Source organism: Daucus carota, chromosome 4 (assembly GCF_001625215.2).
Source record: "Daucus carota subsp. sativus chromosome 4, DH1 v3.0, whole genome shotgun sequence".
Taxonomy (NCBI): Eukaryota; Viridiplantae; Streptophyta; class Magnoliopsida; order Apiales; family Apiaceae; genus Daucus; species Daucus carota.
This window is the reverse complement of record NC_030384.2, coordinates 38814956-38840885: the sequence shown is the minus strand read 5'-3', so window position 1 is coordinate 38840885 and position 25930 is coordinate 38814956. Positions and strand designations below refer to the sequence as shown.

Sequence of the window (25930 nt, the reverse complement as noted above, 5' to 3'; positions counted from 1 at the left end):
TGGCAGACAGAATATAATTCCCCTGGATCAGCACATTTTATCTTCGTAGAGTTTAGCTCTTGCTAGGGAACCAACAATATTTCTCAAAAATTCAATAATGCGGCACAACAGAAATTAATTTCTAGGCACAAATGTGTATACAGTGTTCATCATATCTCCATCACATTATTTGGAAAGCTACCAATTTACACACAACACATTAGCATTTAGGAAAAGTTCTGGAACAAACTTTGGGTTCTCTAGCATTTCTCGTCTTCATACATTTGTATGCGATAAAGCAAAAAAATCACATAATTCTTTCTGCATATATGTTGATATTTCACATAGTTCTGCATATATGTTGATAATACACGCAAGCCATGAACTTGTTTCGTCCATGTCAATGTACAACTGAAGTATCTCAATGTTTTTACCCTGTTGGAAATGAACTTTTTAAGTAGTCTCTCGTCGAAACAATAATTTCTCAGGGAGCATCAGCCTATTCGAGGATTCTCTAGTTTCTTGATGATAATGATACAGCAATGAATTGGTCGACAGAAAGCATAAAAACAGTTCAATGGCCTTGAAGAGCCTCAATAGCCTTTTTCCAATGAAGTGCTCTTTGTTTTGCATCTTCAAATGACAGTATCTTTTTGGGCTGCAAATATCATTTATGAACATGAGGAAATGTTATAACCAAAGAATGAAAGAAGCCACAGGACAATCCTCAATTCGGAGATTAAACGTTTGCAAGAATACCGCATAGGAAGGACTTACAGTACAAATTTTGAAATTTGTAGGACTGGCAACTTGAACACTAAGTTCATTAGGGTTATCTGACCAGACTATGCTCTCTTTAGGTTCTAGCTTTGATGGGTTCACATAAATTATCTTTGGCTTGTTGGTGAGGATAAGCTGCACCTTCTTGCTTGTAAGTTTTTGATGTTTCTTGACCATGGATATCATAATAATGGATTCATTAGGCTCCAAAAATTGTTGCCTGTTAAGAGCAAAATTACTCATAAGTATGCCTTGGGTAGCTTTTAGCAACAGAAGAAAGCCAATTTGACCATACCAAGACATTTTGAAATTCTTATACATGAATGGAACAGAACTTTCACACATCATGATAATAGTTCAAAAGGTAACTTATTGATGAGTTTGATCATAAAATCTTCAGGTAATAACACTAATTATTCACAGTATATTCACGAGGTTATGTAATTATAAGATTCAATGCATCTTCTTGTTTTAGTTGCAGCTGAAAGGTATTAATGTGTGTTGGAGCAACAAAGAAGATGAAGAATTACCATTTTGAGTCAAAGGATTCGATAGAAGCAAGTCTAGTAATAGAAGATGCATTTTCACCATCATCACTGGCCTGTTTTTCTGAACCATCCTTGGCACATGATAGGTTTCGTGAAAGGTTCCGTGAAAGATCCTGAACATCATCAATCCCACTTAATTGAGCCAAAGCCAAGTTAGAATGTATGTTTATACATTAAGAGGAACAATGTTGCATCTTTCATGTGAAAACAACCTCACAAACCCAGTAAATTCTAAACAAGTCATTCAAAACACAAATTATGTCATACCTTTCGCGGCAAAGCAAGTACAGGAGGCTTCAATGCTTTTAAATCATCCCAGTTAATTCCGTTAAAGAAAGGATGATTCTTTAAAGAAGCATAGCCATCAGGCCCTGCACCTGGTCGGTTGCTAGGATTAACATCCTGCAGCATTGTTCACGTCAAGTCACAGTGGAAAAGCTTTAAGAGGAGAAGTATGAGGACTTCTATTGTTTATTTATACTGAGTGAAGAGTCGAAAAATAAATTAATTTACTTAAGTTTAGGTCAATGAACTTGACAAGTCTCTCTTCAGTTCTAACTCAATGTACCATATCTCTCTCTATGACCTTAAATTAACATACCCTCATATACTATATCAACCATTAATTAGTCTACTTTGTACTGATTAACTAGTGCCTTGAGTGAGAAATAAGTTTCTGGAGGAACCTGCAACACGTAAAAGTTGTTGCAAGTAACTTGTACCTTAAAAATCTAGAAAAGAGAGTAACATTCTCTATGCAAATTTGAACTTTCAAACAGGTTTAGTAGCAAAAATCTAAAAGAAGAGTGTCATTGCTAAAATTATTGACAGCACATAGGCGAATATGCTTCCTTTTTTTCTTTTTTGTGGCATTCTAAGAAGTAATACAAGAATAGAAATGACCAGAATTGTTAAATTGTGTGTGTCGTACTCTTTGCGGTGTAGGGATCTGTATGTACGTGTATGGGCGTTGTATCATATATGCACTCAACTGTGTGTGTTATTATATCGACTCTTCATATCTACTTAAAGCATCTAGGGACAAATGGTCATGTTTGTCGCATTGACAACAAAAGTCGATTAGAACATAAGTACGCTGAAGATACGTTCTGCGGGAAATCTTACACACTAGCAAGTACTTGTCTTGTAGATTACAAGGTAAAATATCTACAAACATACATATCTAAGTTGTTTTACAGTTTTAATACATAAGAAAACACTACAAATAAAAGATTAATATGTACATGGTTAAGAAATGAGGTTGCTGCTATTGGTGAATCTCTAATCCGCATGACAAATAAATGTTTTGAAAATTTGAACAGCCGGTACTGATAGTCTGTATAAATAATTACAGATGCTGAATGAGTGATCAGTGTTCGGTTTACCAACACTCTGGATGTTTCCGCATTGTACTACATGATATATAAATACCAGGGTCAAAAATGCGACAAATGGTTCCTTCAAAATGACATTATTTAGACTAATTGCTCAAAACATAAATATCATTGCCATAGTGGTATACAATTGTGAAATAGTGATGTTTTTAAGATAGAAGTGAAGTTTGTGGAACACATTTTCTTCAGATGGAAACAATATGATTGAACAATGGAAATAGAAAGAGAGGAAATATATATATATGCATCTTATAAGTAGCTGAGTTGATGATTATAATCTGTGTATAACCAATTACAACTTACCAGTAATCGATCAATCAGATCTTTGGCTTCCTCTGAAAAGTAATCTGGGAATCTGAGGTCTCTGGCAATAATTCTTTGAAATGTCAGCCATTCGCTAGCATCCTTAAAGGGAGAACTTCCAGCAAGCATTTGATACAAGGTACAGCCAAGTGCCCATAGGTCGTTTCTGTTAAAACAAGCATGAACACACACCAAAAAGTAGTAAGCCATCCTAAAAATAAAAAGATGAACATGAGTCAAAAATGATATGAAAAGGCTAGTATTAGAAGCATCAAAGTTTCAGCCGGAAATTCCACAGTTGCAACATATATTAGTTGATTTACATCTATGCCAGTACCAAAGTTATTCCGAGAAGAGTTTCTCACCCAACTGTAGCAGGAGATGAATTTAGCACTTCTGGAGGTACATAAGCCGCAGTTCCAACAAAGGTGCAAGCTTTATCATCTGTAAAGAAACGTTACTATATTTTAATATCTTTATACTATTTCCAGAATAATATTGAACTCTGGTTTAATTGGTATAGAGTGTTGTTCAGAAGTAAATGGGCTAGACATTATTTTTCTTAAAACAATTTTAGTAGTCTAATATAATATATTTGTACGTAGTTCAATATATCACCTGATGCTGCATTTGGAAGGAGAGTTATTGAGCTATCTTGCATAGGCTTTACGCTACCAAAATCAGCAATTTTTATATGCCCATCGGAACTAAGTAATAGATTCTCTGGCTGCCATCGAACAACCTGTCAGCATTTTTCTTATGCCAAGGACACATAAAAATATTCAGTGAAGCACCTTAATATCTCGATGTAACAGTCCCAATTTATGTATGTACTCGAGCGCGTCTACAACTTCCGCAGCATAGAAACGGGTTTCATCTTCTGATAATCGACCTTTCTACACTGACACAAATTCAATCGATATTGGACACTTGAAATTGTAAAACTAAGCAATGATGGTATATTTGAAACTAGGATTTAATCATAGCTGAACTATGATATCCAAAATTTGATATCATGCAACAAACATTTTATAGTGCAATTATAATGTAATATACAGCAGCAGTATGCCTTGACTAAAGTGGTACTTCTTGTAATAATATATGGAGGAATGCCGATGAACTATGCACAATGAATATGAAGATGAATGGGCCACAACGTAGCAGAAAAACACAATTTTTTTTTTTTGACAAATTTTCTTTAATGAGGACGTAATTGGAAACAAATTTATATTTAACTCACCCTGGTAATTTGATCAAAAAGTTCTCCACCTTCACAAGATTCTAGTGCCATGTCTTCATAGTACCGTCACATGAACCAAGTCAGTATAAAAAAATTTAAATACAAGCACATAACTAGATCTGGAACTCAATACCAACTAGATTCAGCCAAGAGTACCTACATAAGGAAGTAGCATCTTGAAATGTAAAGAACAAGCGCACAATGCCAGGATGATCCAGTTGATCGAGTACTATCCGCTCTAGTTTCACATATGCCGTTTTATTTTCCTTAGTAATGAACTTTTTATCCATGATCTTCAATGCATAAACCATTCCTGTGTCTTTCTTTTTTGCTCTGACAACCTGGTGACATCATTGGAGTTTATAAGGAATCAAACAAGAAAGAACAAAACGATCAGATGCTTTAATAAGAACAAAGTGACTTCAACTTTAGGTATCCCTGCACTGCACTATGCAAACCAGAACATCGTAAGCTATACATTTATGGATTTTAGTTATTATGAATCTGCAGGTAGCTTGTCATTCACCCTGAAAACTATGAACTAGTACGTGGCTTTTGCTTAGAAGCTTGATATTACAAACTAGCAAGACATAGGTCCTAGAAACACCTAAAATATCAATAATTTTGGATTCAGATCAACTATAACCTCCTCCGGTCCTGCCCAAGATAGAAATTATCTGTATCTACATCCATATCCCCAACACAAGTAAGTTCTTCTCTATTTAGACTAACATGCACGACACAGATATCCTGCAGTGTCTTTAAGCCTCTATTATAGGCTTTATAGAGGTTGCTTGTGCGAGTGATTAGGAGTCCCACTGTAGCAGCCTGCTCCCAGGACAATTGCCAAGAAGCCTAAAGCCAGTAAATCTATCACAAATATCGCTTTAGCAAGGTCAAAAAGCAATAGAAGACTCCTACACTGACAATTTAGGACAGTTGAATTATGAGGAATATCGGTTCGGACCCAGAGCAAGGAATCCGGCTTAAGCATCAGGTTGTGGGAAGACTTGCTAGAAATTATACAGCTAGCCACATAATCTTCCTTTTATTTCAACACCAATTATATCTAGTGCAAGAGAAGGATAGATGAGAGTAAATTTTCCCTACTAATATAGTAACCTCATAAGAACCTCTATTGTAGCCTGTAGGTGTTGCAGAAACTGGACAAAATTATTACTGATTGCATCTCACTAACAGATTCTGATGTAATAGCATTTTTACCACTATTTCGAGATGATCATAATATGCTCAAAAGTACAAAACAAATAACCCTTTATGTAGCCAACTCCACAGGCTGGCAATTAGCAGCTTCTTATCCTAACACTAAGTCGATCCAAATTAAGTTTTCTCACTAAAGTTAAGACATAACAAAATTGCTATCGCACAAGAAAAATGTAGACTGGAAAAAATTGCAGGAACGGTTCGATTCTGAGAGAATCTTTAATCAACCTCCCTACCCTCCATCCCACAGGGCCACACTCTCACACCAACTAAAATAAACAAATTCACATCATCCCAGTGTGCTGTCGCTTCGGCGAAATGAAGAGTACAACACTGGTACAACCAAATTACAGGGAGAAAAGTTGCAACCACCACATTACCATATGATCATATCACTCAAACTATATTCTCAAAGCCCATACAAAGAACCACTAAAAAATTTATAGAGGGACATGCAGCAAGCAAGGCATACCAATTAAAAGCAAAAACACATGCATTCCAAACAATTCACACAAACACAATAAAAAAACAAATAAATCCAACAATCATAAATTCAATAATAAAAAGATCATAACAAGTTTACAAGAACAAAACCTTAGAATAAGACCCAACACCATAGATCTTGCCCAATTCAAAATCTTTAATGGTGAAATTTTCCTGTGGAGCCCTGAATGAAAAGCTCTTAGCTCTTAGAGGAGGCTTATTTGTATTATTTGCAATATTATTATTATTATTAACATTATCCTTGTCCATGTTATCAACAGTTGCACCTCCTCCACCTTGATCTCCCACAGATGCAGACATTTTTTGTTTGTGTGTAAAAAAGAAAGAGATGTTAATATAGTATGTGTGTGTGATATGTTTTAAGTAGGTGTCCGAGAATAGAAGAACGTAACGTGCCCCCATAAAACATTGGAATTGAGGAGTGACGGGTGTGTGAAAATGTGTATGTCACGGCCTCCGATAAAAGAGGAAGGGAAGACCAGATGAACTGAAAAGCAGAGTGTACGAGAAAGAGGAAAGATTCTCATCCCACGTTAGGATCCTTTTTCTAGTTTTTGCTTTATTTGGTTCATGTAAAGATTCACACATTACACGCATTCTCGAACCAAGAAGCATGGAGTATGCTGTAAGTAGGGGTGTACACGGTTCGGGTTGGGCGGGTTGATGAAATTTATTGACCCAATCCAATTAAGTCGGGTTTTCAAAATTTCAACCCAACCCGAACCGTATAAATTTGTAACCCAAACCAATTTGTAGTACTTCGGTTTGGTTCGGTTTGGATTGGTTCGGTTGAGTTAATAAATTTTACAAACTGTTGCTCAACTCTTTACTCCCCTATGCATACCAATATAATCACATCAGACTACTCGGTAAAACTGAAACATGTAACTTAAATATTTTATAATAAATTTTCTGAGGTAGATTAAGAAACTTTACCTTCGGAAACATTGCAGAAGATATACCATTTTGTGAACAATAATCATATACTTGTAACACTAATCACTAATTTAGACAACATGATATATTTAAAATATATTCGAGGTGCTGGGCTATGCATATATATATATAATATTTAAAATATTTTATTTTTTATTCGGGTTGGTTTGGTTCGGCCTAAAAATATTCAAACCCGTAACCAACCCAATTAAGTCGGGTTTATATTTTTTTAAACCAAATACATATCGGGTTAAAAAAATTCGGGTTGGTTCGGTCGAAAAGTGATCGGTTCGGGTTGGTTTGGTCGGTTTTACCGAACCGTGTACACCCCTAGCTGTAAGCCTGTAACCGAGCATAGATTTCCACGTTCGGATTGGGATTAAGTGTATACCGACAGAGTATCGTCGGATCGAAAAATATTACCGCTCGTGTTATTTTGATTTTCGAGAAATTAAATTGACTAATTTTTCACTAAATATTATAAATTATTTATTTATTATTTTTAAAATCTGAAAATTATATATTAAAATTTTGATATAATTTTTATTATTTTTTACAATTATATAATACATATAAATTTCAGTCAAAATATAGTGACTGGTCAAAAATCAAAATAACTTGTTAAACTCTTGGTTCGCACCGCACCCAATCATGTTCCATCTGTTGTTATTTACTTTTTCCCTCACAGTAATGTTGTTTAATGTCAAGTAACAAAGAGTAGTATATACAACCGAAGAAGCATCCTCTGCTTCCAGGTAATCGACGGCAATGTCTTGTTAGGAACAAGCAGCAAAGACGAGTCACCACTCACCACAAGTGTAGAGTTATGCAGATGAGCCAGGTGCGGCGAGTACTGAAACTCACCAGGCTTCTCGTCGCAGAGTATTTTAAATCTACCTAGTTTTTGTGGACCTCCATATCTTCGATTCTTCGTATCAGCTACAATAGACCAAGGATCATAAGCTCTGTCTCATGCAAAAAAGTCAGGTTGTAAACATTCATTCAGAGTGATATTATGTAAGGACACCCCAGATGACTGGTGGATCAAAGCAGTATGTGTAAAATGAAATAATAAATTTCAGATAAATCTGAAAGAAGATGATGCTCGAATAGCAAAAAGGAATTACATTTAACGCTATAAAATACGATCTGATTAAATCTGTCTGACAGCTACTTACATCATCAACAAGCGAATAGAAGAACAGAAGACTCCACTCGAACTAGTGCACTAGTGCTAGACAACAGTAAGGAATAATGTGTTTGTTCTAATTCAGAAATAATTTTCATTCGAGTCCTCTCAGCATTATTTAATTAATGTAAAATGGAAAATACTAGATACTCATCATTTTCGGACCTTATTGTCATCTTTTTAATAATGGCAACTCCTTGTTGATGTAGCCTTTGATGGTGACATTACACATGCATATTACTCCGACTTATATCTCGGTCCACAACAGAGTTAATTACAGTAAGCCTGATGATAGTAGAGACTTAAGGAGTAGGCAGGTGATGACAAGGACGTTCAAGCTGCACACATTTAACACAAACTGATAATCATTGAGCTGGCTCTTTTAGACAAAATTTACCCCAAACACAATTTTATGTTATGTCATGACCCCCTGAATTTTGGCCTTCTCCGGCCTACAGGGGAGATAATTCGGGTGTCAGAAGCACCGGACAGTAAGTATTTACATTTTTGCGATTAACTTTTCCCAAACCAAATTACGTTACAAATGCTCTGCAGCATCCACGCCGCACTACCAAAAGATCTGGACTATTATGATTTACCTTTCTCAGATTCTCACTAATCCTTCATACTACAGCCCAACTAAGCTACAGTCCAACTAAACCAAATCAGTAGATTTGAGACAAAATAGATAAAACCAACTAGCAATATTTACCCAAGAAACAGCTTTTAATAAGGAAATGGAAGGAGTATTATTGGAAATATCTCTATCAATTATCATAAAAGAGTTTGGTAAATTACTAATAACCATATTTACTTGCTATATATATACTAGGTAAAATCACTCTTAAAGAGGTCAAGTCTCCGTTTAGAGCGTACATATAATTCACATTCCTATATATCAGTGGGAATAAGAACAAATATAATAGAACATACAAACTTGAGTCATGTATAGAGCGAAGCTTACAGTCCTCAGGAGATTGTTTCCACATTCTGGAATGAATTCCTTGTACTCCTATGCATATTTTAAACTTAGGACACCGAATTTAATCCGCCTCTTCACGTAGAAGTGATGAAGATACTCTCTCCACATTCTTTCCTGAAGGAAAAGATGTAGCTCCTGCAGTTTGGAGTGATGATGTTGATGAGGGAGCCACTGCTGAAGCTGCAAAAGTGGAGAGAGCACTAATGTTGCTGCTCGCAGTAATGCTAGTACCACTGATTGATCCTTCAGTCATGGACTTGGGAGCTGGCGGCTTTTCAATTTCCATAATCCCTTCTAGCATCTGTACCACTTTTCCCATCATTGGCCTCTGAGAAGGTTGTTCTTGAATGCACCAAAAGCTTATCTGAATAACTCTCCTCACCTGTTCCATGTCCACCTCATGCCCTAGAAGCCGTCTGTCCACAATTGCCTCAACATTACCATTCTCAAACTCCTCATACGCCCACAAAGAAAACTTTTTCTGATTTGTTTCGGAGGAGACATAAAAGTTCCTTCTCCCACTCACTATCTCTAACAATACCATTCCAAAACTGTATATATCAGATTTAGAAGTTATTGGAAGATTTGCAAGCCATTCTGGGGCCAAGTATCCTCTGGTCCCCCTCACACTCGTCAATGTTCGATACCTGTGGTCCTTTGGATTGACAAGTTTCGCCAGGCCAAAATCTGATACTTTTGCATTGTAATTCTCATCCAAAAGGATGTTTTCTGGTTTTATATCACAGTGGACAATGCAGTCTCGACATTCTTCGTGAAGATATGTAATCCCCTTTGCTGTCCCAAGAGCAATGTTAAACCTATTCTCCCAACTGAGCAATTTACTTGACTGTCCTTCTGTTGTAAACAGGAAGTGATCGAGAGACCCATTTTTCATAAACTCGAACACCAAAAGCCTGTGACGCCCTTCTGAGCAAAATCCTATTAATCTCACCAGATTTAAATGGTGTGTGCTACTTATAGTTGCGACTTCCATTCTAAATTGTTTCTCACCCTGCTCTATTCCTTCGAGTTGCTTCACTGCAACAACAGTTCTATTAGCAAGAACTCCTTTATAAACAGCACCAAACCCTCCTTCACCTAGCTTGTCCTTGAACCCTTTCGCTGCCCGTTGAAGATCCTTATACGAGAATTGAACAGGTGCACCAGAGGCATACTCAAGCAGGGCATACTGTGCTGACAATGCACCAAACTTTGGGCTATTTCTACAGCAGCACCACCAGATTCCACCTTCCAAGAGGACTAGAACCAAAAGAGTAGCCAAAACAACTACCACCACTATCCAAGCACGCAACTTCCATTCTTTATCTTTATTGTCACTGAGTGAAGCCGGTGTTGGATTTGGTTGAGCAGGTCCGCAAACCTTAACATATGACGTGCTAGGAAGTGCAGGAGACTGATACCCACTATAATAATCCGGATTCTTCAAGTAACACAACCCCGTACCATCCGCCAATGATGTTGAAGCACCACAAGCCGGACCAACAAGACAATTCAACCTACAAGCAGAAATCCCCACAAAAAAAACTTGCGAAGACAATTCAGGCGTATATGTCAAGAATCTCGTGTGATCCAGTTGCAACATTGTCGCATTCCCAGGGCAATCACTAATTTCCACTTTCCTCTTACAACCTTTCCTCCCATCTTTCGGATCAATCGGATCAAAATTCCTAGACGGACACCCACAAACCGGTTTAGATTCCGAACCATTGTAACTACATATCCCTAATCTCCCACAATACCCGTAAATCTGACAAATATCGCTAACAGCAACCCACCTCTGTGTCGCAGTACCTCCCGCGGCACTAAAAATCTTCAAATTACCATCATCATCCAACTTCACATACCTTTGTTGACCCGCCTCAGCGTAATCACTACTATAAGCCACAATAACAGACCCCACAATCTTCGGATCAAACAATGACAAAATCCCAATAGATTCCAAGCGTAAACTAGGCGATGTCAAATTAATACTAGCCGAAGAATTCAACCCTGAATTATAATACATAGTACTCCTATTCCACAACAAAGTCAAGTTCCCATTATCAAGAAGCTTAAATGAATACAACCCATTTCTCAATTCATGTTTAACAGTAAAATTCTGACCAGGCATGATAGTATCAGTAGGATTATCAAAACTACTCCAAACAACTTTATCACTTCCATTTTTAAGTACAAGTTCACCTGTATCTTCAACACTAGCTTTCGAAACACCAAGACGGGAAGTATTCGACTGCCAAACGACACCGTTTGAGCTTCCATTGACCAGCTGCAGATTTCCGGACCTAAGCAAAGTCAAAGTAGCAGTTGAGTCAACGGCGGCAGCTCCGGCGGACCAGATTTGAATATTGTTGAAAGTAATGGCAGCCAAAAAAGTGTTGGGTGAAGCACTGTTAGCTATGAAGGAGAGAGTGAAAGTGTTGTTGGGCGAGGTCCATGTCTTGGTGGTGTCTCCGGCGGAAATGGAGTCTCCGGGCAGGATGTCGGCGGCGAAAATTCCGGCGAGAAATGAAGCTAGGAGGAGATATGTTAATGGGGTTCTCATAATTTTGGTGGGTTTGTAGAAATGTGAAGTTAAGATGGAGTTTTTAGTTGATGATGAAGCATTTGATTGAAGGTTTTAATGGAGGTGGAGAGACTGAGACCAGAGACTGTTTGGACAGGGAGAGATAGATGGAAGACTTTGACTTTTCAAAGTACAAATTTATACGTACACGACCACGAGTACAAAAATACTCCAAAATTAAATTGATCGAAAACTTATATTCTTTATGTTTTTTTGCTGCCGATTCCAAATAAGTTATTATCAAAATAAAGATTTACTTTCTATTAAAAGATTATATTTATATAATATTTTATTAAAAAATATTGAAGACATAGTTTAGATTTGTTATTTAATAAAAATGAGTTTTTATTTTCAAAAAAGTTATATATTTACTTATTGTTTATAGGACTTATATATAAATAAGATAAGTCAAACGTACACTTCGTAAGAATAATAAATATTGTTTTAGATTTTCCTCTCTAAAATGATGTATATTTTTTGCGGTCCAAATATAATTAAATTTCGGCAGATATATTCAATTCTCGTCCATTTGGGTTTATATGGGGAAAAATTCATTCTACCTATTAAACTGACAAGTTAAATAAAAAATAAATATTTATCAAATTCTCGTGTTAAGAATGATTCAATGGTTCAAAACTTAGCGTGGCTTTCTAGTTTCTTTCTTGGATATAGTCCATGAAGCAAAAAATTACTGGAAACAATGCGAGTGAGATACCGGTATGGGGTTTTGACTTGGACAATGAGCGAAATGGCTAGATGACAGTGTTATTTGGTGGAGCTTGACCTAACTCATTATACACGTCTTTTATTACTTTCTGTCTGTATGTTCATGCTCAATGTGATTTTTCTAAATTAAAACACTTGATTACTTTCATGGATATATTTAATTTGTTCTCTTGTTTCCGGAAAGGTTGGACTTTAAGTTTGGATGAAATTTGGCATCTTTAGTTCTTGACTATATTTACCACACTTAAAATTAATCATGTCGAATTTAACTAATCAACAAAGATATGTCAAACTTTTAGTGAAGAGGTACTCTTATGTTAAGTGGAAAATTTGACGGTGGATGCAGCGGGGACCGACTTGTTGATCCTTGGCTAATTAAAAGATTTTCTATTTAAACATTTTGATTTATTTTATGTCAAATATATCTTGTAAATCCTATGCATAGTAATATATACGTTTGATTATTCATAGATCATAGTTGTTGAGATATATTTCAGATATTTTGATTCAATAAATATATATCTCGAGTTCTTCCTATTCATATACTCGCGGAGCATTATTTCTTACTCTTGTTATTACCTTTTCAAGTAGATACAAAGATGGTTCATCTTATTATATTGGGTGTAATGGTAATACGAGACGAGGTTATTAGGAATTAAGTTTCAGCTTGATAATGAGATAGAATATCGAGCGAGGTGTATATGGGAATTCTTTCAATTCACCTTCTCAGGACAAAATGCCAAAACATGTAATTATAATTGTTTAGTTTTGATTCATTTATGAAATAAATTTATTTATTTGGCATTGATTATTCTTCTCAAAAAACTTATCTGATAACGAAGAGTAGAATTGATAGTTTGATGTCTGATTTCAATATTATAATTTATACACAATCTTATATCCAGCTTCCAGAGTTCCAAAATATTTTCAATTTGATCCTTTTTAAGAAGTACATATGTCGAAATATTTGTTTTTTTGTTTTCTTTCGAAAATACATGATTTAAATTATTTTTTTAGTGAAACCAAATTCAGACTCCCGAATTTTAGGAATGTCACATATATATTATTTTATTTCAATTTCTATCATGTACTTATCAGATATTTAAATATAATCATTAAATTTAAAAATATTCAAAATATATGTATAAACTTCAAAAGAAATCAAATTAATAATAAAATATAGTCGTTCCCATAATTTAATTTAACTTTTCTATTTGAATTTCTTTAAAAAAAGATCTAAAACTGTTTTTTTTTATTTGCTAAGTTATAAAACTGTATCTCATATGCACAAGAAGAAATTAGCGAAAAGGAGGAGTATTATTTTAGCCGGGCATGCCACCGGGGCTTCAATTCAAGTACTCGTATCCGGGTCGGGCAGAGAGCTGGAGATCATATCACTTTGTTATCTCTGTAAGTGACGCGTTGAACTCACTGGCATGATTGCATCTCATATCTGAATCCATTCACCACTCACACACAACACACAGAACTTGAATGTATGTTTAAGCTTCTTCACCACATCAATGGCACCAAAACACAAATCTTTCTCATCAAAATCCTATCTTTTTCTCTCCATCTCTCTCCTCTGCATCTTCTCACTCATCATCTTCATCTTCTCCAAATCTTCTCAACCCTCTTCACTATCACCATCCTCATTTAATTACCAAAGCACCCCCAACTTTCCCGCTGATTCAATCAAAGTTTTCATTTTGAACCTGCCCAGATCCCTCAATTACGGCCTTTTAGACAAATACTGGTCTTTAACTTCTGATTCTAGGCTTGGAAGTGAAGTAGATAATGAAATTAGAAAGACCCTTGTTCCGAAAAGTTCAAGATTTCCTCAATATCCTGAGAGTCCATTGATAAAACAGTACAGTGCTGAGTACTGGATCATGGGTGATTTGATGACACCTGAAAATATGAGAATGGGGTCATTTGCTCGGAGGGTTTATGATGTTAAGGATGCTGATGTGGTTTTTGTGCCGTTCTTCGCGACGCTGAGTGCTGAATTGCAGTTGGGTGTGAAGAAGAGTGTGTTTAGGAAGAAGGTTGATAATGAGGACTATGATAGGCAAAGAGAGGTGGTTGATTTTGTGATGAATACTGAGGCTTGGAAGCGGTCTGGGGGGCGAGATCATGTTTTTGTACTCACCGGTGAGTATGATTAGTGCACAATTCTATATATGATGATTGATAGATGGTAATGTTGTTTATGTCATGTACATATTAAATACAATGGTGTTAAGTGAAGGTGACAATGTTGAAAACACAGAATCTCTTATTATTCATGATACAAATCTACTCACACAAAAATTGAAAATGACAACACGAGTGGATCAACACGCCTGAAATGACTCGTTTGTTAGAATTATATCCATTTTCTTGGATATTCATTTATCAGATACAGTAAGTTTCAGAGGGACATAACACTGATGCCAATATGACCAAAACCAATTTTTTACCTAGTCGGACTGTTTTACGATGACTTTTAGTTAGTAATCTGTAAAATTTGTGCACATTATTAGATTGTTTCTTGAATTGTGACTGCAACTTTTTCTTGTAGTTGCATTATAAAAATACTTACTTTGACCATTTAGTTATTTACATTTGTTTACTTGGGCTCAGTTATCTTTTCCTTTTAGTGAGTGCCACAATCAGGATCTGGTAGATTTTAAGCTAATAGTAGTTATGTGGCAATCAAGGTCTATCTAAATTTATATGTATATCTACATTAGGTGCAAACTCGTTTTTGAGATAATTTATCGTACTTTGCTAGCTGGTACGTGGAGCCACTATAAGTATCTTGTGTGTCAACTACAACCATAATGAAAAGAACTGTACAGCATGCTGTTGCAGCTTATGAAATAGTCTCTGGATTCTCAGGTTAAGTTAAACCTTGAAGCATTCTTTGGCAGACCCTGTTGCAATGTGGCATATCAAAGCTGAGATTGCTCCTGCTATACTCCTAGTGGTGGATTTTGGTGGGTGGTACAAGCTCGACTCAAAAGCATCTAATGGCAGTTCGTCGGACATGGTACAACATACTCAAGTTTCACTTCTGAAGGATGTGATAGTTCCTTACACCCATTTACTTCCTAGATTAGATATATCAGAAAATCAAAAGAGAGATACTCTTCTATATTTCAAAGGAGCTAAACATAGGCATCGGGTAAGTATTCATTGGAATCTTTAAATTTATTTGTAATTTTCATATCCAACTTTCTGCGTATCTGAGTTTTTTCCCCAATATATGGTTACTCATGGAACATTTTGTTTACAAACAGCGTAGAAAAATAAAAAGCTATAACAATTTAACCAAGCCAAATTACTTGTTTTGAAAGGGGGGGGGGGGGGGGGGGGGGTAAACATGGTTTTTTGTCTTCGAGCATAGATGCCAGCTCTTTATGAAGTTCACGCAATCATGTATTAACATATAAATTTGTTTAATTAATATGATATGCCAATTGATTTTTGAACATGCAATGTTACTATGAACTTTGAACTGGAAAATCATTAAAAAAGAAAGAATAAATTCGGTTATATTCAATGTGCACGATGGTTTGTGTCCTGTGGCAATATTTTTTAGGAGTTTTTATAGTGGGGATACTTTGAAGGGAACTGGACCAAGTACAACATACGAGGCAGTATCACATTCATTGTGAGTCTTTGATGTAGACTGTGGACTAGCATATTTTTGTTAGGTGAATGGGCAGCAATATTGCAATCTGGAACTAAATAGTTAATTAAATCATGTGGAATATATATTTACTCTTTGAGGCAGGGATTCCTTAAGACAATGTTAGTTTACATCGTTCGTAATATGCATCTGCTAGCTTCTGTTGTTGCCTGTCGGTTTTTATAGTTAAATCCTTTCTCACTTTTAGCCTTTAATCGCTGAGTATTAATATTTTATACTATGTAGGTTTTGGGTGTTATTTTTGAGGTTTTGAAATAAGAGTTGTCCCTTTTTCAACCATTCAACGTTGTAAAATCACCTTTTGACAATTTAACTTCCCCATAAGATTCTTAAATTTTAGTTGATTTTTGTGTCATTTCAGGGTGGATTAGTGAGAGAGAAATTGTGGGATATATTAGCTAATGAACATAGAGTTATAATGGAAGAAGGTTTTCCCAATGCCACTGGCAAGGAGCAGTCAATAAAAGGGATGAGGACATCTGAGTTCTGCCTGCATCCTGCAGGGGATACCCCCACTTCCTGTAGAATTTTTGATGCCATCCAGAGTCTCTGTATACCGGTTATTATTAGTGATGACATTGTGCTCCCGTTCGAAGGTATGATTGACTATTCAGAATTCTCGGTGTTCATTGCAGTTTCTGATGCGCTACAACCAAAATGGCTCATCCAACATCTTAGAGGATATTCTAATCCGCAGAAGGAGAAATTTCGTCAAAATATGGCTCAGGTTCAATCATTTTTTGTGTATGATAATGGTCATCCAGGTGGCATTGGCCCTGTTGCTCCTAATGGTGCTGTAAATAACATTTGGAAAAAGGTTCATCAGAAGTTGCCAGTTATCAAAGAAGCTATAGTAAGGGACAGGAGAAAACCGCCCGGGATTTCAGTTCCACTGCGTTGTCATTGCACTTGAGTTTAAAGGTCTGTAATGGACTACTGAACCGCTGGTGATTTGTATTTGTTATATCTTGTATTGCTTGTTAGTCTATACGTTTCCATTCTTTATCTTGGAGTGTTCTTAGGTTCTCGTTGGATGAAATGCATCCCATCATCAGAGGAAATATATTTATAGAATATGACCAAGTACTTACCGAAAAGATTACTTTTCTCTTGTAATCAAGAGTTGAAGTTCAGTTATTAAAATCCATTACTGTGGTATGCTGAAATGTTCTATGGTTTACTGTATTCTTTCCAGGTTCTTAAGATAATAGAACAGTGCAAAAGCTATGATTGCACATTTCAAGCCTTTCAGTAGAACACGGCACAAACAGACACACACACTCACATGAATCTAAACAAATAGGATTTGATTGATACGAAAGCATAGATCTTTCATCGTTTCTAAAGATGAACAGAACACCTTTGAGCTCTCCTGTAGCAAAAAGCGTTGCCAATTCGGCAATTCCTTTTCTGCAGCTGTGTAAGATGTTAGTTTAGAATTCATATTGCAGTTTTTTTCCAAAATATTTATCCTGTTTCTGATAATTATGCCATTTTATTATAGCTATAATCTTTTTCCTTATTGAAAAATTTCGTATGCAATTTCTACCGTAATTTTGAGAAAATTTAAAAATATGAATATTTTTTCAAATTTTCCATTTATTTAAAAGGCTTAGCTGTAAAATAGTAACACACTGTAATTTTATTTACAGGTCGTCTAGTCAAGTACAGAATTCCGTTATCTCAGGGAATATCCTCATGAATTCCGATAAAGCATAAAGATAATATTATGTGCTTGATGAGAATATTAACAAAGAGGGCTTAACCTTATTATTGAATATTACTTATACAGGTATAGGTCTGCGTTACTGCGTATTCATGGGTGTAGGGTGGATTCATAAAGATGCTGCTTATTATGCACATATTTAAGTTTGTGTTGATACAAACTTTTCTTTCTTTTATGACAACAGCTATGTACTAATTACAACTATTGCTCAATAGCCTCAATTGTCTAGTTTAGCATGTGTCTTTTTTTATCCTTTTTCTTTTCTTAATAGTGGTGATTATTTGCATGTCAGTTATGAATTGTCCAAATCTCAATGATGAATTCTCTAACAGATAATGATTCGTGTTAATGATTCAAGTTTTACACAATTTATAGTTTGCAATGCAGTATTATTTTATTTGTCCTTGAATAAATTTATCTTTGGCTAAAAATTCGGTCAAATAGTCCCAATTATAATTTTAAAATCTTCATTCCATGACCGAACTAAGTATTTTACTAGCCCAGTTTAAGAAATTTTGAATAGTTTGACTCATTTATGTCTCGTGACCGGACGGAAACAGAGGCTAATCTAGGTTGAAACTTGAAACCGTGTTGAATGTAATTTAAATCCGGATTTCTAATATAAATCGGTAAAAGTTTTTATTTGAAACCCTGGTAAATTTCCAAAATTCAGTGACAACTAATTTAAGCATAATTATTTCAGAAATCTAGTTACGATATCCGTCTAACGGCTAGTGGGCACTTGACAAGAAATGTGGATGAAGCTGCCTGAAATTGAGGTGATAATAAATGCAAGAACAATTGTGCGCCGCTCTAGATATTACTAAGTTAGCACCAGCCTATGCTAGATTCTTAAATTGCTAAAATGGTAAGAATGAAGTCTATTTCCATAGATTAAGGGGGTTGAGAAAAGAAGAAGACAAAACCAAAATAAAAGGTAGTTGGAGTAACAAAGGTACTTAGCCGGGTTAGTTGGGAACATGAAAAAAGAAACTCTCTAACCACTGCCTTTGTTTGCAGTTGCCTATTCATCATCTTTGTTTAACCAACTGTGTTGTATTTGTTTATTCTCACATTACTTGAGTATTATATTCAACAGACTATTTCAAGGGAGGCAAGCCATGAAAATCCGGCAAGGGACAAAAAGCATGAGATCCGGTTAGAAGGTGGAGGAAGTGTTCCTTTTCTTCCTATCTACCATTATGTTATTCTTTGGACTAGTTCTAGCTTTGCACAATAAACCTCATCATACAATTCATTTTTACTTTTATATATGTCATACGGTCCCGACTTATGATTGTTGTCAACCTTTCTTACAGTACGAGATTATTTATAGAGTAGACGTGAAAATTTTAAAAATTCATTTTAAGTGATTATAAAATGACTCGACACAATATTTGTATTCAAAATATAGGGGATGTTTGGTTCATGGTTTATGAGCCCGGTTGTTGGAAATCGGGACCTCACACTCATGTACAGTATTGGTGCTTGGATTAACTTTTTTGGCGCTATGAAATGAGAACCTAAATTCCATTTGATGGACAAATCGTTCCTTCTATACCTTTTGAAATACTCATTCTCATATTTCTTATTCTCATTCCCAATTCTCATTCCTATCTATCATCCAGACGTCCCGTAATATGTACACCGTAAAAAATCGCCTAATAGAGGATACACATGAGTAGATAGAGAATAAGGAGGAGGGTGTCTTTCACAATGAATGAGAGGGTTTCTTTCATAATCAAGTCCATTGCTTTCACAGCTAACTGAACCAGACAAAAGCTTGTAAATATCAAAGACACTACAACACTGGTGTTTGCTTTTGACATTAAAGCCAAAGCAGGAATCTAACAGTCACTCTTATTATACTGTCCTGCCAATAAGCCTCCACTTTGATCATTCCTTTTTCACTACTTGAATCATTACTCATTTACTACAACAACAACTACTTACTCCAGAGCCAGCAGCCAGCCAACACCCTTTTCTTCTTTTTGCCCAAATGAATCATTCATCTCACAACACTACCTCTAGACATTTTTAAAGCCAGAACAGAATATTATATCATTACAAGATTTGACTTGTTATCTTACCTTACCTGGTTAGTGTAACAAGAAGCTTCCATTCTTTTTACCCATATCTTTCTTAAAAAAGACACTATAATAATATACTAATACACACACATGTATTCATATTTAAATATACTAGGATGAAATTCTTGATTCTTGCATTTCTTCTGACTAGTTTACATTCTTTCTTTTCCTGTTCATGGGACTCATGACCATTGGATTCTTAGTTCCTCACCTCAGAAACAGAGTTACATTTCAAAATTTTCCTCTCTGGGGTTTTGAGAGCTTCATGTCTTCACATCTTTTGAGTCTAGACCAACTATTGATGAACATGGAGAGGGATGAAGAACGAAAGATAATGTAAAAATATAGCATAATAGACATAATTAAGGAAACTAATTCATCTAATGGGCACTGATATAATGTTGGATTTTTTTCTTCGTACTAAAGGGACGGGAGTCTTGTGAACTGAGCACGTGTCCAACTCTGATCATCTCTACCTGTGACTGCAAAAGTCTAAAAGCTGCTTTCTTCCTTCAACAATTTCATCAAAGAAATCATCAAGCTGTCCGATAATGTTGTCAGCTCCTGATCTCAAAACCCCAAAACAACACTTGAAATTCTCAACTCTTTCTCTCATCCCATCTTCAGATTCCCAGTCCACAACAACTCCTTGTGCACACCTCCTGTCCAATTCTCCCCTCAGCTCATCCATGGCCATCTTTGATCTCCGAAACTCGTATAACAGAATCCCCGGCCGGCTGTTCATTTGATTGATCTCAGCCACCACCCTCTGCTGCAGCCTACCTGTAGAGATCATGAAAGCTGATCCGAAAAACAAACAACCATCATATCCCCCTTGGAGAAAATTCGATCCAGGCCAGCTATAAACTAGCCCATGTAGCAAGATCATCAGCAGAACTGAACTAACATTTCTCATTGCAAAAAGAACTCCTCTAAAGCCACTGAATCCATTAAGCTTTGATTCAATTGACACTCTTTCATCGAACCGCAATGAAAGAGGCTCAATTCTTGTCTCCATCAGTGATCTGTTCTCTTCTGCCAACCCCACAGCTTCTCTTTTACATCCAGATATTGCTCGGATCACCTGCTCCCAAAAATCAACATATATACATCAATAACTTCGCGGTAAAGAACTTAAATTCATTAAATTTACTATAAAAGAACAATCTTTTTAAAAATACCACATTGATAAACATGAGAGTCATAATATAACTATAAATATCTTCATCATTTAACATACCTGACGGGACAATTGAGGGGCAAAAAGGTGATGATTATCGAAAGAAGAAGTGATATTGAAGCCAGAGGAGTAATAATTCTCCATATTGGTGATCCCAGACTTAAGTACATGACAAACTTCCCAAAGCTTGGAACTTTCATCCATGTACTCATCAAGCCATTTCTCACCACCAGGCAAGTGAAGCTTCTGAACAAGAAGGATCAACTGAGAATGAAATGATCTGAGGAGAGAAAGAGCTCTCTGGAGGAACTGTATTGACATGAAGTTGCTAGAAAGAAAGACCCTTTCAAGATCATCAATCCCTCTAGTCAAGAAAGAGTAGAAGCCATTGACAGAGTTGGTGGAAGAAGGATCCATTGATCATATGAAGGTGAAAAGTTGAACAAGATTGAGAGAATAAAAAAGGGTTGGTTGAGGAAGTGTAATATATGTAGAAAAGATGATAAAGAGGGTTATATATATACAAGAATTGTGGGAAGAAGAGAATGAATATCTTAGAAGGACAGGCTTCTAAATTGTTGGGAGCAATGATGGGTGTTTCCTATGGAGGGGAAAGGATGATTGGTAAACTGCCATATTCATTGTTTATAGAGCAGAAAGGATGAAAAAGATGAGAGCAAAAGAAAATTATTCAACAACATAAAAGAAAGAGAGGAGAGGAGTGAAAACAGGCAAATCTAAAAGACAAGAAATCCTCATGAGCTCTCTTCCAACTTCTCCCTTTTTCCCCTTCCATGTTTCCTTTGTCCTACACCACTTTTAAAAACACTATTATACACATCCTACATAATATTACACATTATTCACATCATCTATCATGCACAAATTCGTATTTTTAATACGATTTTTCTGGTTTGCGCTCATGTACAGACATCCTGCATGTACAAAAATCTCTATCAATCAAAATCTTTCATCTAAGCGAAAAATAGTTGTTAATGTATACTCATGAGTACATACTAGAATGACCTTTTTAATATTGGTCTGAAAATTTAGTTTAAATTTTATGAGTTCGACTCTCAAAACATATCGAACATTTAATAATCTAAAAGGCTAAGGGGAGGGCATGGAAGAGTAGAAAAAGGGTAAGTGGGATACTCATAAATATTCTTCTTCTTCTACTAGTAGTCTAGGAGTCCTAGTAATACTCTACTGAATTCTTCCATTTGGGTATGAGTTCCTTCTTTTGATTTGAGTGCTCCTTGGCCTCTTCTTTCCTCTTTTTCTTCCTCGAGCAACTGAATTCCCTCATTTCCTTCCATTCTTTTCTATTGAAATTTGTGGGGTTTATTTCTCCTAGATAATTTACACTTCTTGATATTTATTTCCTGTTTCTTAAAGTGATATATGAAATGATGGGATTCTTTGCATTTGTTTTCTTCACCTTTATTCACATCTCCTTAATCTTTTTCTTGTGTTTTCAACTTACACGTATCTCTTTTAATCACTTCATCTTTTATTTGGTTTTTTGTGCTCAAAGTTTTGATTTTTTTACCAACCCTATTCTCATATTACTAGAACCACCAACACATAAATCACATAACCAACCCTTTGTTCATTGTTCCTTGGACAAAAATCATCCACTTGGGTCCCTTGGTTGATTGATCAACTGTTCTTAGTTGTTTTTATCATTAATAAAATTTTCAAGGTGAAAAGATCATTTTCATTGCCTATTTTGCTGGACTCGTAAGTAGGAAGATCATTTTCATGGTAAGGTATATATTCAATCTTGCTAAGGAAAAGGTATCTGGATTTTTTAGACAAAGATTCTCCTAATAGATAAAGTATGCGAGATGTTAGATTGATTTCTAATGTATGAATCATATTATACAACACGCATGATATTTTTTAATAATAATTGATTTATCGATTCAAGATTTATCTTTTGATAAATTGAAAAATTTAGTCAAATCAGGATATAATTGATAAGATAAAATTTTAAATTTAATTTAAGATCTTTAGAATATTAACGAAAATATATTAAGTGGATATCTATCAGTATATATAACTTTTGTTGCGAGGCATTGAATATAACTTTTAAAATAAAACAATATCACATTTGTATCTGTGAGAACTTCCAGTAGATTTTGTTGGCATGCTCTGGTGCCGTACTGTTCATCAGTTCAACGGTGTAAAAACTTTTGGTGCCTTCTGTAAAGATGGTCCTTTGTTATGGTTGCAAAAATCAGGGCTCGAATATTATTTAAATTGTAAAATTACTCTTTTTCGATTCAAAATATATTTAAAAAATTGATTGATATGAATTATCAAAAAATGATAGCACACTAAAAGTGAAGTTTGACCATGCCAATTGGTCGGATGTTGAAAAACTTGTACATTTGAAAAACTTATATTTTAAAATTAATAATCAATATTTTAAATAATATGTTGGTAAGAAGTTAAATTTTAGACTGTTTAACAATAATTTTAGATAACTATTAAATTTTATGAATTTTCATTTTTTTATTATAAATAACTTAACAATTGTGATTATCAAAAATATAAGTAAAGATAAGAATATCTAAATTATAATCATCTCCATGCTCGATGATAATAGTAATGTATCATGAGTCTTGTTATTTTTTTTAATAATAGTGTGTTCAAATTTTTTCAGACAACGCCATCCAATTATGTCATGTTTGATTCACAAAAAATTATTTATTTTCAGAAAAAATACGTACCTTTAGTTTTTAAGTAATATGTAACTTTCCTAGGGAATCTTAAACATATTGTAAATACTTGATAAAAAATAATATAAAAATTTAAAATTTATCAAACAAGTTTTTTTTTTTGTTTGTAAATCAGGTCCACCCAAGTACGCTCTCCGATCTCCATAGACACATTACATGTGTAAATATTTTAATCAATATTTTCTTATCTTTGATTTCAACAAAAAAACATATGAATAAAAACAATTTAATAATTTAAATATCACCTAATAATAATTATTAAATTCAAATAAAAATTTTTTATTAACAATTTTTTTTTGACAAATATAATTTATAGCCTTAAGCCCGGTCGAACATGACAACTGATAAGCTCTTAACCACCGAGCTTTTTAACAAATTCAATTCGATATACTAATATCGAATTAAGACCAGAATTTAAACTCAACTGTCTTAATTGTAGTAGATACATACATAAAGTTTGAATATAATATAAATATACACAGTAGTTGGGGGAAGAGGGGACCAGGAAATCTTAAATGAAATGGGGAGTTGATGTGTATGCTTATTTTAAGTGCATAAACAAGGGGGAGGGGGAAGAGGGGGTGCTCGTGGGTTTTTGAAGAATGGGACACTTGGAGGGGATGTTGGTCTTTTGATATCTCCTTGAAAACTGAATTACCCAAGTTTTTTAAGGTCCATTGTTTTAAGACATTGATTATGGAGTCGCTCTCCCATTTTTCTTTAATTTGAGGAACAAGTGGGCTTGTCGTATGTAAAGCATGCTGCGCCAAATATGAAAAACTGCCTCCAACACCAATGTCTTACTGTAATATGTGTGGGGTTCGAATTGAATTTGAGTTTATCGAGTTTATGTAGCTGAATGGATTTATTTTTACCGAGCTTATATTTTATTTGTGAGTTCAACTTATATATAAATCGAGTTTGATTTATATTTCATTGATGATTTTTTGAGCACGAAATTAACTTTATCTACCCAAAAGTTTACGTATTTTTAGTTATAGTTGAACCAAATATTTTCAAGTCTATTTTTAATAACAGCTTGATCATTGATTTGTATCTTATTTTTATTTTGTTAAAACTTGATTTGTATTTTTATTTTAATTTATTTTTAATAATTGTTCAATTGGTATTATCGAGCCTAATTTTCAAACCATATTATATAAATCTTAATTTTGTTACTAAATATAATGTAGTGGGGTCTGTTTCAAAAAATATAATGTGGGGTCAATTTTGTTGTTATTTCCGGATCTTAAAATACTATAACTACATATTATATTTTTTCGAGATTTTTAGTTTGTTCCAAAGTAGAACGTTAATGTTTAAACACTTAAGGAAAAAAATGAAAGAAATATATTTCAAACCATATGTTTTAAATCCCTCGATATGCTTTCAAAAATAAGTTTTTTTAATTGCTCAAACAAGAAATATGCGAAACAAAATAAAAAAAAATTATGATATGTATTATATTCAAGCAAGTATTAATGAATCATTTTATTTTAATATTTTAATTTATTAATGACAATATAATATTAAAATATTAATTCAGTATATATATATTAATAATATTGTATAATTTATAATTATAACTAAATATTATAAAATATAAAAATTAGGTTAATTTGGGAAGAGTTTTAAAAAAATAAGTTATTTGAGAAGAATTTAACAAAATAGATTAGTTTGAAAAGTGAACACAAAATCAGTTCAGACAGGAAATGCTTCTGCATGCTTGGCATTTTAGCTTAGCACTGGTATGGTCATCCCAAAATTAAAGTGGTATTAGCATTAACAAAGGACTTATTAGCATTATATATGAAATTTGTCCTAACACGCATTAGTTAAATTGGAAATGAAAGAATTCCCAAACGTAACATCTTCTTTCGCACCGGCAACATTTCATTCTGTAACAGTCAAACCATGCTCTTCCTTGGTACTCCTACCGGTTGGGTCCTGAGTCACCATGCTCTTCCTTTGGTACTCCTACCGGTTGGGTCCTAATCTTCCCCCTTCATCCTATTTTATTTGCCTGTACATCATCTAGCATTTTTGAAAACGGTAAAATAATCTAACAGAACGCTACATCATCTAGCGTTTTTGATAAATA

At 34.7% G+C, this 25930-nt stretch overlaps 4 protein-coding genes across 8 annotated transcripts; 1 reads left to right on the top strand and 3 right to left on the bottom strand.

The window, feature by feature from the left end:
• Positions 1–90: 90 nt before the first annotated feature.
• LOC108218655 (3-phosphoinositide-dependent protein kinase 2) lies at positions 91–6596 on the bottom strand. Of its 2 annotated transcripts, XM_017391693.2 has the most exons (11): positions 6063–6596; positions 4405–4585; positions 4245–4297; positions 3799–3900; positions 3623–3731; positions 3370–3448; positions 3005–3170; positions 1575–1709; positions 1290–1420; positions 757–979; positions 91–637 (listed from the first exon to the last, which is right to left on the bottom strand). In XM_017391693.2, the coding sequence occupies exons 1-11, from the start codon at positions 6372–6374 to the stop codon at positions 554–556; spliced, it is 1575 nt and encodes a 524-aa protein (XP_017247182.1). In that variant the 5' UTR covers positions 6375–6596; the 3' UTR covers positions 91–553. The 2 variants fall into 2 exon arrangements, with proteins under 2 accessions (XP_017247182.1, XP_063947759.1); XM_064091689.1 differs by lacking the exons at positions 91–637; positions 757–979; positions 1290–1420; positions 1575–1709 and adding an exon at positions 1730–2719.
• On the bottom strand, positions 6061–11788 carry LOC108218654 (G-type lectin S-receptor-like serine/threonine-protein kinase At1g34300). Of its 4 annotated transcripts, XM_064091687.1 has the most exons (3): positions 9062–11788; positions 7773–7873; positions 6061–6135 (listed from the first exon to the last, which is right to left on the bottom strand). In XM_064091687.1, the coding sequence occupies exon 1, from the start codon at positions 11640–11642 to the stop codon at positions 9141–9143; it is 2502 nt and encodes an 833-aa protein (XP_063947757.1). In that variant the 5' UTR covers positions 11643–11788; the 3' UTR covers positions 6061–6135; positions 7773–7873; positions 9062–9140. The 4 variants fall into 4 exon arrangements, with proteins under 4 accessions (XP_063947757.1, XP_017247180.1, XP_063947758.1 ...); XM_017391691.2 differs by lacking the exon at positions 6061–6135 and having other exon boundaries at positions 7425–7873; XM_064091688.1 differs by lacking the exon at positions 6061–6135 and having other exon boundaries at positions 7425–7847.
• A 1925-nt stretch (positions 11789–13713) lies between these two features.
• On the top strand, positions 13714–17091 carry LOC108215751 (probable arabinosyltransferase ARAD1). The gene is made up of 3 exons (XM_017388312.2): positions 13714–14543; positions 15305–15558; positions 16448–17091. Exons 1-3 carry the CDS (start codon positions 13913–13915, stop codon positions 16997–16999), a joined length of 1437 nt encoding a protein of 478 aa, XP_017243801.1. The 5' UTR covers positions 13714–13912; the 3' UTR covers positions 17000–17091.
• Positions 17092–20220: 3129 nt separating this feature from the next.
• On the bottom strand, positions 20221–21897 carry LOC108216456 (uncharacterized). Its single transcript, XM_017389221.2, has 2 exons — positions 21143–21897; positions 20221–20986 (listed from the first exon to the last, which is right to left on the bottom strand). The coding sequence occupies exons 1-2, from the start codon at positions 21497–21499 to the stop codon at positions 20375–20377; spliced, it is 969 nt and encodes a 322-aa protein (XP_017244710.1). The 5' UTR covers positions 21500–21897; the 3' UTR covers positions 20221–20374.
• Positions 21898–25930: the final 4033 nt, after the last annotated feature.

Bases quoted from the DNA above. Each gene is read 5' to 3' on its own strand.
- LOC108216456 (XM_017389221.2), bottom strand. From the start codon at position 21,499: ATGGATCCTTCTTCCACCAACTCTGTCAATGGCTTCTACTCTTTCTTG. The intron at 20,987-21,142 runs GTATGTTAAATG...TTTTGGGAGCAG, and splicing joins CCCCTCAATTGTCCCGTCAG to GTGATCCGAGCAATATCTGG.
- LOC108218654 (XM_064091687.1), bottom strand. From the start codon at position 11,642: ATGAGAACCCCATTAACATATCTCCTCCTAGCTTCATTTCTCGCCGGA.
- LOC108218655 (XM_017391693.2), bottom strand. From the start codon at position 6,374: ATGGGGGCACGTTACGTTCTTCTATTCTCGGACACCTACTTAAAACAT. The intron at 4,586-6,062 runs GTTTTGTTCTTG...TGATGTCACCAG, and splicing joins GTGTTGGGTCTTATTCTAAG to GTTGTCAGAGCAAAAAAGAA. The intron at 980-1,289 runs GTAATTCTTCAT...TGCTCTTAACAG, and splicing joins GAATCCTTTGACTCAAAATG to GCAACAATTTTTGGAGCCTA.
- LOC108215751 (XM_017388312.2), top strand. From the start codon at position 13,913: ATGGCACCAAAACACAAATCTTTCTCATCAAAATCCTATCTTTTTCTC. The intron at 14,544-15,304 runs GTGAGTATGATT...ATTCTTTGGCAG, and splicing joins TCATGTTTTTGTACTCACCG to ACCCTGTTGCAATGTGGCAT. The intron at 15,559-16,447 runs GTAAGTATTCAT...GTGTCATTTCAG, and splicing joins GAGCTAAACATAGGCATCGG to GGTGGATTAGTGAGAGAGAA.